At 44.7% G+C, this 11,786-nt stretch overlaps 2 protein-coding genes across 4 annotated transcripts in view; one reads left to right on the top strand and one right to left on the bottom strand.

The window, feature by feature from the left end:
* Positions 1–11,786, bottom strand: part of LOC123746319 (organic solute transporter subunit alpha) — a 78,139-nt gene that overhangs the window by 53,996 nt on the left and 12,357 nt on the right. The gene's annotated exons all lie outside the window — the stretch shown is intronic.
* LOC123746317 (SET domain-containing protein SmydA-8) lies at positions 2,950–10,063 on the top strand. 2 transcript variants are annotated; one of them, XM_045727717.2, is made up of 4 exons: positions 2,950–3,389; positions 7,047–7,216; positions 8,351–9,483; positions 9,601–10,063. In XM_045727717.2, the coding sequence occupies exons 2-4, from the start codon at positions 7,050–7,052 to the stop codon at positions 9,852–9,854; spliced, it is 1,554 nt and encodes a 517-aa protein (XP_045583673.2). In that variant the 5' UTR covers positions 2,950–3,389; positions 7,047–7,049; the 3' UTR covers positions 9,855–10,063. The 2 variants fall into 2 exon arrangements, with proteins under 2 accessions (XP_045583673.2, XP_045583672.2); XM_045727716.2 differs by having other exon boundaries at positions 7,016–7,216.

The following is an 11,786-nucleotide window of genomic DNA, read 5'->3' as shown; positions in this document are numbered from 1 at the left end:
AAGTACAGGTCTCCTTTCTCCGAGGTCGGCAATACGTGTACATTTGGTAATTTAATAAGTTAGCCAAAGAAACACTTCATTTTCTTTGAAGAGAATGGTTTTCCTATTTTCTATGGCAATATTTTCACGACAAACTAAACCTTTACGTAATAGTAAATTTATTTTTATTTTATTTATTTATTTATATATACAAGAGTTCTTATATTCTTGCACAGCCATTAGCACGCAAAGCGTTTCGGGCAAGTCCTTAATCCTAATTTTACGTGTCTTAGGGGTTCTTCCCTTGTAATCCTTGGGCCAGATTCACGAAAGTACTTACGAACCTGTACATCTTTTCTCAATCTTTGGCGGCTTTGTTTCCAATTATTAAACAGTTAATGAGCTCCGAAGCACCAGGAGGCTGTTTATAACAATAACAACAGTTGAATGGGAAGTTTTCATGCTTGTAAACTGTTTAATAAATGTAGCCAAAGCCGTCAAAGATTGAGGAAAGATGTACACGTTCGTAAGTGCTTGCGTAAGTTCTTTCGTGAATCTGGCCCCTTGTGTCCACTGAGTTACTGCCGGGCCTCAAGTTCATTCCAGCACTTGAGTGCATGCACTCACTTGAACATTATATTGTAGAATGTCCCACAGTGACTGACTTTCGCCCTCCTGGGCTGAGGTATGTTAAACTCTACTATATGAATACTGGAACACTTGATGATATATTGGACTTGTGCCCAAGATTGACCATGTATTGTAGCAATTATACAATGTATGTATGTGATGTAACTATATAACCTGAGTTTGTAAAAGCACCTTAATCACCTTCAGTGGTTAAGTGCTTAATTGCACACTAGTTTTTCTATCAGCTATCTCACCCTGTCAGAGTTAGAGATAAATGTGTATGTATGTGTGTATATATGTATATGTCTGTGTATGTATATGTGGAAGCTGATCAGAATTACATTTAACCTTTGTAAATGTACATTAATGACATATGTAAATCTGTGTATCTATGTACTTACGTATGTAGGTTATCTTAGCTTTTTAAAAGCACTACATATGTAAATCTGTGTATCTATGTACTTACGTATGTAGGTTATCTTAGCTTTTTAAAAGCACTACAATCACCTTCTGTGGTTGATTGTTCAATAAATCCCTGAACTATATGTTTAACAGATCTCTCACCCTGTCCATGGAGGATACAAGAAAATGTATATATATGCTGGTTAGCATTGTAAATGTGTGGCCACGTCTGTGGTAGAAAATAATAAAATGACAAAAAATAAAAAATAAAAACTCCAGCACTTGAAATAAGTCACAAACGAAAGATCTTTATTGAAAAGGGCATCACCCATCTAGCTATCCAGTAGGCACACTAATTCAAGAGTAACGTTGATTCATCATCGAAACAACGTAAATTTAACGTTGAAACTACGTTGAAACTACGTTGAATTAACTTCTTGGCTATTTTTTTCAGGCGCACAATAGTGTCCACGTTTTCTTTGCTAGAAATATCAAACATGGTTGTAAACAAATACAATTTAAGAATGATCACTGCCCACGAAACGCTATGCGTACTAGTGGCTTTACAAGAATGTTAATTCTACTTATTTTCTATATTCTCTATTAACCCCCAATGTAACTTCTTGTATATAAATAAGTGATGTGTATAATGGCGTTGGAGGTCCACAGGAGAAAGCAAGAATCGCTCTCCTGGATCCCTGTTATTAATAATTACTGCCACGAAAAATGGCTTCCCGCTGGGTACACGTTGGCTAAATGACGTTGAATCAACGTTGATAACGGTTCTCCAACATTACTAAGAGCTTATCTTTGCCCACTGGATTGTTGATAAGCACTGAGGGGTGTTGACGTCAGATCTGTGTTACAAATACAAATGTTTGAGCCACGAGTGAACAAATCCACAAGGGCCGTGACGAGGATTCGAACCTGCGTCCGAGAGCATCCCAGACGCTGCCTTAATCGACTGAGCTACGACATGGTCAAAAAAGGAGTTGAAACCCAAAAGGAGTTAAGTGTTTGAATCACATTAACCTCCTCAATCTGTAGATGAAACATTACTTCTTAAAATTCTATATTGCTATATTATATATTCTATATTATACAGCATATTGCTATATTATATATTATATATTCTATATTGCTACAACAATTTTGTTGGGATTTTAAGCTATATCTCTGTCTTTATATGTGTCAATTAGTCTTATCTTTTATATGGTATAGGTGACAATTCTAAATGACTTTTCATTTAGAATTGAAATTGAAATTGAAATAAGTTTATTGAGGTAAAATACACACAAAGGGATGAGCTAGCTCATCCCTTTGTGTGTATTTTACCTCAATAAACTTATTTCAATTTCAATTTCAATTCTAAATGAAAAGTGCTTATGTATTAATGAATAAAAATCAATAAACTCATTTTTTCGTCAATAAAGTAATTTGCTTATTAAGAGGAACACCAACAGGTCAAAATTAAACAGCCTTAATAAATTCGTCGAAAGATGTTGACCAGACCACACACTAGAAGTTGAAGGGACGACGACGTTTCGGTCCGTCCTGGACCATTCTCAAGTCGATTGTGACTCATAATCGACTCGAGAATGGATCCAGGACGGACCGAAACGTCGTCGTCCCTTCACCTTCTAGTGTGTGGTCTGGTCAACATACTTCAGCCCCGTTATTGTGACTCATCGCCTTCGTCGAAAGATCTTTTCCGATGCTTCTGGCACTTTCTAGGGCCGAGTGGCAACGCTCTCACATGTTGCCGGGTCTGCCAATTGTGTTGCTGGAGGGGGGGGGGGTGATGGGGAGGGAGGAGGGGGGGGGGGAGGACACCCATCATGTTTTTCCCCAGATTCAGCAACATGCAAAAGAAGACGCAACACCTCGCCATTCGAATACATGATATCAATCAGCATGCAGGCAAGGCATTATAGCCACGGGAGACATCTCCCGTCACGCAGGGTGCAGTCGCACCTCCACAGATCTCCAGTATCAGCTCTTGATACTGGTAATGGCTCAAAAGGGTTACCACCACTTACGGGCTATTCATGCCCGTGCCACCTCTTGGGTGGCTTAATCTTTATCAATCATCAATCAAGGCATTATAGCTCCGGCGGTCAGAAGAGCGGCCCCGCGGCGGTGGTGGGAGCTGGTGGAGGTTGGCACCGTGGCCACCCCTGGCACCCCTGGCACCCCGCGGTGTATTTTCGTGTGGCATGCCACATGGGTTTGACAACCAGGCGGCAGACAGTCACCAGACGACACCAGTGTCGCGCTCTCTGCGCTCCCACCATACCTTTCTCCACATCACCAATGGTAACAAATATCGGTGACTAGGAAAGGTCAAACTCAACTCTTCAAAGCCACTGTTAATCCAGGTAGGATTTCGAATTTGAATTCATTTTTACTTTCCGTCATCGGGGACAGGAAGCCTGTAGTTACCCGCCAAACACACACCGAAACTACGACGTTGGTACAACGTTCGAACAAGTTTTAACACCTCCTAACCAGTTATAACAACCAATATAGCAAGTTGTAACAACGTTCTAATACGTTAAGCCAAGATGTAACAACTTTATTACAAGTTGTAACAAGCGGAAAATAGAGACAGTTTCGATTTGTGTTTCCAGGGTAGGCATATCTGATCTTCCTCAGGCCGTAGGTTATCTTGAGATGATTTCGGGGCTTTAGTGTCCCCGCGGCCCGGTCCTCGACGAGGCCTCCACCCCCAGGAAGCAGCCCGTGACAGCTGACTAACACCCAGGTACCTATTTTACTGCTAGGTAACAGGGGCATAGGGCGAAAGAAACTCTGCCCATTGTTTCTCGCCGGCGCCTGGGATCGAACCCAGGACCACAGGATCACAAGCCCAGCGTGCTGTCCGCTCGGCCGACCGGCTCCCCGGTCGCCCACAACAGTTGGGTACCTATTTAGAGGCATCAGATGAAAGGAAACGTTGGAAAGAAGTAAACATCTCTGAAGCTAGACACAAATATAATGAAATAATGATGGAGTCAGAGTCTGTCTCCTGAAAATTCCTTCCCATATTGGTCTCCGAATGCATGATAGAACTGATGAGTTGGCCAAGGACTTTTGCACGTAAAGAGGGAATTGATTACCAACTTGGACTGCCTTTGAGCAGACTTAGGGCTGCTATTCCGGGAACATCAATATTCCGGGAACTCAATATTCCGGGAACATCAACTAAATTTCTGAGACTTGAGGCAAAGTGAAATTCACACCAGTTACTCCATCTATCATCATTCTATTATGCAGGAAGAACCGCACGTCTATGGGTCATCCAAGAAGGTTAGCAGACTACAAAATGTTACCACTGCTAGGCTTAGGCTCGGCTACAAGTACCTCTGGCAGTTTGTAACATCTGCTGATGTAGATTTGACTAAATATAAACTCTGTCAGCAGAACTATTCGCATACTTTGTGTCATTATATAATGGATTATGAAAAAATCGCGGAATTCAGAGATAACACCATCAATAGTGTCCAAGAAATGTGTAAGTACTTCATTCATAATGATGTGCTGCCCGAAATCTTAGCGAAGTATCCAAAATTTGCTTACTGTAAGTAATGCATGCACATGACTGTAACGCTGCCGCCCAGTTGGGTGGGTGTGGAGCACATGACTGTAAAGCTGCCGCCCAGTTGGGTGGGTGTGGAGCACATGACTGTAACGCTGCCGCCCAGTTGGGTGGGTGTGGAGCACATGACTGTAAAGCTGCCGCCCAGTTGGGTGAGTGGAGCACATGACTGTAAAGCTGCCGCCCAGTTGGGTGGGTGTGGAGCACATGACTGTAAAGCTGCCGCCCAGTTGGGTGAGTGTGGAGCACATGACTGTAAAGCTGCCGCCCAGTTGGGTGGGTGTGGAGCACATGACTGTAAAGCTGCCGCCCAGTTGGGTGGGTGTGCAGCAAGACTAGTAACTGTGTGACTCACCATAGATGTAAAGTGCCTTGTATAGTGACTGTTGTGAGCCTCTTGTTGAATCACTTGTGATACAAAAGATTAGTGATGTGTGTATTTGTGTAGGTGATTAAATATGTATGTATATGTATATATGTATATTTATATATATATATATATATATATATATATATATATATATATATATATATATATATGTACATATGCATATAGATGCATATAGTTCAGAACGTTCTCTTAGACACTGTCACTCCGTCAAATATACAACTGTTTTAACCCAACCAGAACATACGAACCCATGCAACCCTCCCACCCCTATCGAGACCGATACATAGAAAAACGGTCAATATTAGGGGTGTTATAATTTGTACCAACACGCCTCATTATTTACGTACGAAGCCATTATTAAAACTACGAGCGTTGAATATTGAGGAAAATTTTGAACTTTTTTATTATTAAATTGCATTAATTAATTTTAATTCGTCATACACAAAAATACTGGATAACTTTTATTTACTTGCTTACATCAGTTGACTCATGATTCACTGACGTCTTAGGCATGACGCAACCTTGACTAAGACGTCAATAAGTGACATCACCAATCATTGATGCATCGAAATCAATCATCAATGTCAGAACATCAATGAACAATACATATCACGACGCATGATTCCTTTACTAACATCAATCAAATATATCCGTGCAAGCCGAAGGCGACTGGATCCCAAGCCCCAGAAGGTTGGATTCTATAGTGATCTTTAATTAATTTAAGATCTAATTGACACCCCTTATATAAGCGTTGGTTGTTAATGCTGGGAACTAGTTCTTACCCTCCATAAATGCTGGGAACTAGCCTTTACCCTACATAAATGCTGGGAACTAGCCTTTACCCTACATAAATGCTGGGAACTAGCCTTTACCCTACATAAATGCTGGGAACTAGCCTTTACCCTACATAAATGATAGGAACTAGCCTTTACCCTACATAAATGCTGGGAACTAGCCTTTACCCTACATAAATGATAGGAACTAGCCTTTACCCTACATAAATGCTGGGAACTAGCCTTTACCCTACATAAATGCTGGGAACTAGTTCTTACCCTCCATAAATGCTGGGAACTAGCCTTTACCCTACATAAATGCTGGGGAACTAGTTCTTACCTCTCCATAAATGCTGGGGAACTAGTTCTTACCCTCCATAAATGCTGGGGAACTAGCCTTTACCCTACATAAATGCTGGGAACTAGTTCTTACCCTACATAAATGCTGGGAACTAGTTCCTACCCTCCATAAATGCTGGGAACTAGTTCCTACCCTCCATAAATGCTGGGAACTAGTTCTTACCCTACATAAATGCTGGGAACTAGTTCCTACCCTCCATAAATGCTGGGAACTAGTCCTTACCCTCCATAAATGCTGGGAACTAGTTCCTACCCTCCATAAATGCTGGGAACTAGTCCTTACCCTCCATAAATGCTGGGAACTAGTTCCTACCCTACATAAATGCTGGGAACTAGCCTTTACCCTACATAAATGCTGGGAACTAGTTCCTACCCTACATAAATGCTGGGAACTAGCCTTTACCCTCCATAAATGCTGGGAACTAGTTCCTACCCTACATAAATGCTGGGAACTAGCCTTTACCCTACATAAATGCTGGGAACTAGTTCCTACCCTACATAAATGCTGGGAACTAGCCTTTACCCTCCATAAATGCTGGGAACTAGTTCCTACCCTACATAAATGCTGGGAACTAGCCTTTACCCTACATAAATGCTGGGAACTAGTTCCTACCCTACATAAATGCTGGGAACTAGCCTTTACCCTACATAAATGCTGGGAACTAGTTCCTACCCTACATAAATGCTGGGAACTAGCCTTTACCCTACATAAATGCTAGGAACTAGCCTTTACCCTACATAAATGATAGAAATTGGCCCACATCTTGCATGACAATGAGAACCCATCGCCTCAATACTTCTCCAGTACATCAATTCGCGTCATTTCAACCCCCCAAAACAACGATGCCAAGCGTGTGTGTGTATGTGTGTCTCTTCCTGCAGGTGGTGTTGTACAGAGGTGCTTCTCCTGCAGGCCATGGCAGGGGGCGGGGCGTGCGGGGAGTGCGGGTCGGAGGCCAGCCTGCGGTGTGGGGGCTGCAGCGCCGTGCACTACTGCAGCAGGGAGCACCAACGGAAGCACTGGGTCATCCACAAGGATGAGTGCTGGCCAGTCACGCAGGCTCGCGACCCACAGTGCGGCAGGTGAGTACACACAAGAGAGAGAGAGAGAGAGAGAGAGAGAGAGAGAGAGAGAGAGAGAGAGAGAGAGAGAGAGAGAGAGAGAGAGAGAGAGAGAGAGAGAAGGAGAGACAGAGACAGAGAGAGAGAGAGAGAGAGAGAGAGAGAGAGAGAGAGAGAGAGAGAGAGAGAGAGAGAGAGAGAGAGAAGGAGAGACAGAGAGAGACAGAGAGAGAGAGAGAGAGAGAGAGAGAGAGAGAGAGAGAGAGAGAGAGAGAGAGAGAGAGAGAGAGAGAGAGAGAGAGAGAGAGAGAGAGAAAAGGAGAGAGAGAGAGAAAAGGAGAGACAGAGAGAAAAGGAGAGAGAGAGAGAGAGACAGAGAGAAAGAGAGAGAGAGAGAGAGAGAAAAGGAGAGACAGAGAGAGAGACAGAGAGAAAAGGAGAGAGAGAGAGAGAGACAGAGAGAAAGAGAGAGAGAGAGAGAGAGAGAGAGAGAGAGAGAGAGAGAGAGAGAGAGAGAGAGAGAGAGAGAGAGAGAGAGATACAGAGAGAAAGAGAGAGAGAGAGAGAGAGAGAGAGAGAGAGAGAGAGAGAGAGAGAGAGAGAGAGAGAGAGAGAGAGAGAGAGACAGACAGACAGAGAAATAAAGAGAAATAAAGAGAAAGAGAGAAAGAGAATCTCCATAATTTAAATTTTCTGCGTAAACTGTCAATTTACAAAATTGAAATTTCCCCAAAATCCCAACCAGTATTTTTATAGTTACAAAGAATGTCAAATTATTACATAAACAAGATTAACTGCAAACCATTTTACTTTTGTTAGCATGTAATCATATATGCTATTGGAAATATTGCAGCTTTTTATTAGGTAATATAGTGATGACTCGTTGCGCAAGCTGAAGGCAACACGTTATCACCTGGTAATTGTTCAAGTCAGTAATGGTAGTGTGTGGAAATAGTGGCAGACATAATAATGGTGGCATTATACGGGTTACAGGGTGCAGTCGCACCTCTACAGATCTCCAGTATCATCTCTTGATACTGGTAATGGTTCAAAAGGGCCACCACTTACGGGCTATTCATGCCCGTGCCACCTCTTGGGTGGCTTAATCTCCATCAATCATCAATCACGGGTTACAAGAACTGTTTGGTTCACCAGGTACTTGGTAGCAACACGCGACCTGAAGGAGGGACAGCTGGTGCTGCGAGAGAAGCCGCTGGTGCTGGGCCCTGTGGCGGAGTCGCCGCCGGTGTGTCTAGGATGCCACGCACCCATCACCGCCGAGGACCACCCTCGCTGCCAGGGGTGTTCCTGGCCCCTGTGCTCCCCTGCCTGCGCAACCACCGCCCGCCACCAGGCCGAGTGCGCAGCGCTGGCCACAGACACCAAGAAGATCGCTCCGCCAACCAGCATGATCAGGACGCCTCGCTACGACGTCATCCTCGTACTTCGATGTTTGCTACTTCGCTCCCTAGACCCAACGAGCTGGGAGAAAATTAAGCGCATGGACAGTCACTCGGACCGTCGCAAGGAGAGCAAGGAGGAGACTCACATCATTGCCATCAAGTACTTCAGTGAAGTTCTTCAAGTTGACTGTGACGCCGAGACCGCCAGCCACGTCCACGGAGCCATCATAACAAACGCCATCAACACCTACGGGGCTAGTGGGGACAGCCTACGAGGATTGTACCCGACTCTCTATCTCATGAATCACTCCTGTCTGCCTAATGTCACCCTACGCTCAGATCTCAACCGGACACTCTTCGTGCGAGCCGCTGTGCCCATCAAGAAAGGTCAACCTTTGTTATTCAGCTACTTGCCCCCGACTGACCCCGTCTGGCGCCGCCAAGCAGATCTATATAGTATTTACTTCTTTAAATGCGCATGCGAGCGCTGTCGAGACCCCACAGAGCTGGGCACCTATTTTTCTAACCCGCGATGTTCCGCGTGTGCTGAAGGGTTCCTAGAGCCTAGCGGAGGCTCCGGAGCGCCATGGTCGTGCCCCGGGTGTGGAGCACAGCGTCCGGAAGATGATGTCGTCAAGGAAGCTGAAGACTTCGTCCAAGATATCGATAACAAGTTCACGTCATTCACCGACGTCTGCAAGCACCTAGCCAGGATTGAGAACACCTTTCACAATAATCACTTCGTGTGGCTGACGGCGGCTAAAGCAGCAATGTCCATACTGTCGAAGGAAACTACTACACAGTCCCTGTGCCTCCGCCGAGACCTGTGGCGGCGTCTCATTCACCTGTACCAGCGGCTGGAACCCGGGTCCACCAGGAGACGAGGTGAGTTACTGATCCCCCGTCCCTACAAACCTTCCCCCTCTCTCCTTCCATTTTATTCAGTTCATTCTTCAACAATACAAAATACTGTAAGTTAGTGACTAATATGTTGCATTCCAGGAGTGTCATTGTTCAACTCTGCGGTCGTGGAGAGAGACGCAGCGCTCCTCCACCTGTCGTCATCGGGAGGCAAACGATCGGCCGAGTTCGAGGAGGGTCTGAACCGCGCGGTCAACATGCTCGATGCCGCCATCCCCATTCTCGAACTGGAGCCTCCGGATTCGGCAGAGCTGCGATGGCTCCTCAACGCCAGGGCCGAGAAGGAGGTCATCTATGACCTCATTTCAGGCGGGAAACCCGTGGAATATCAGTGAAAGGAATAAACTCCAAAATGAAGATTGATATTTTTATTGCTAGAACTCCTCACACCTTTCATCCTTGTTTGCAAGCCGTACGGAAACGGCTTCAAACAAGGATGAAAGTTTCCTTTCATCCTTGTTTGACACCATGTACACACACGTGCATCCTAGTGACAGATACTGCTCATGTAAAGTTGTTTGCGTTAATAAAGTTTTCACAAATATTTGGCCAAGTGTTCATTTCGCTCACGCCACGATAGCTAAATGGATGGATGAACAAATATACAAATAGTATCATGTCCCCCCGCACAAGGTGACCAATGGAGCAACCGTCCTCCTACAGAGGACGGTTGCCTCCTACCTCCTGGCAGTAGTGGGTTCGAGTCATTTCTGGGGTGAGTTTTCAGTTATATAATATATATATATATATATATATATATATATATATATATATATATATATATATATATATATATATATATATATATATGCTTGGTAATAGTTTGGCAATATGGGAGGGCTTTGTTGTCCTTGCGGCACGCCCCTCACGCCCGCCAACACCTTCGGAAGCAGGTGAGGGCTGTAAGAGAGAGCCGAGAGGGAGGCGAGGGCTGTATGAGAGGGACAAGAGCCGATTGATTGATTGATGAAGATTAAGCCACCCAAAAGGTGGCACGGGCATGAATAGCCCGTAAGTGGTGGCCCATTTGAGCCATTGCCAGTGTCAATAGATGATACGGGAGATCTGTGGAGGTGCGACTGCACCCTGCGTGACGGGAGATTCCCTGTCTCCCGTGGACAAGAGCCGAGTGAGGAGGGGATATGAGAGCCGTGTGAGAGCCATGAGGTGAGGTGAGGGAAGTGTGAGGCAACACGGAACACACACACCGTCTCACTATGTCAACATTACACACTCACACTAACTGGAGCGCCGCTGCTCCTCTTAGTCTGCGCACACGACGCCTGCACCTTCTGCGGAAACAATGCGCTACTTCCACTAAAAATGTCTGAGCTTCAGTTTGGCGTGACAGTTGAAAATAAATCTCGAAGTTCCTATAATACGCTTATAGTCTCGCCGTTACTCAATCGTTACATGATGTTTAATGATGGGTACCTCGTAGCCTGGTGGATAGCGCGCAGGACTCGTAATTCTGTGGCGCGGGTTCGATTCCCGCACGAGGCAGAAACAAATGGGCAAAGTTTCTTTCACCCTGAATGCCTCTGTTACCTAGCAGTAAATAGGTACCTGGGTGTTAGTCAGCTGTCACGGGCTGCTTCCTGGGGGTGGAGGCCTGGTCGAGGACCGGGCCGCGGGGACACTAAAGCCCCGAAATCATCTCAAGATAACCTCAAGATGGTTAGAAAGGAAGACATTTCCGCCCTCAAACATCGCCCACCACCGATCCTCCAAGCCGGAAATTATCATTGCCTTACGAAAACATTATATTATACATTATATTACAAAACATTATATTACCGTAATTTGTATGTGTATATATGTACACATACAAATTAAGAGAACCTGCTTGCTGGGGTTCGGGGAGTTCTTCTACTCCCCAAGCTCGAGGCCAGGCTTGAAGCTTAATTTTTTAATAATTTATATACAAAAAATGCTGTAATTGGAGCTGAGAATTGCGAGTCATAAGGTAGGAGGCAGCTGACCTCAAGTTGCTCTCAAGCATGAACTATAGGCACAAGTCGGATAGTAAACACTTTACAAGATTGTACACTAACGCATTTTAAACCCCCCATACCTAAACTCACCCAACCAAACTTAAACCTAACTTAAACTAACCTAAATAACCCTAACTTAAGCCTAACCGAAGCGCCACGGCTACCCCCTCCCCCCGAACACTTCCCATATTGAAGTCCCCGTTGTCGAGACCAGGAAGTCTTAGAATTAGAATTAGAATAATTAGAATACTTAGAATTATCGAAGTCCCTCCT

This window comes from Procambarus clarkii, chromosome 80 (genome assembly GCF_040958095.1).
Source record: "Procambarus clarkii isolate CNS0578487 chromosome 80, FALCON_Pclarkii_2.0, whole genome shotgun sequence".
In the NCBI taxonomy this organism is placed as follows: domain Eukaryota; kingdom Metazoa; phylum Arthropoda; class Malacostraca; order Decapoda; family Cambaridae; genus Procambarus; species Procambarus clarkii.
This window is presented reverse-complemented; position numbering and strand designations above follow the sequence as displayed.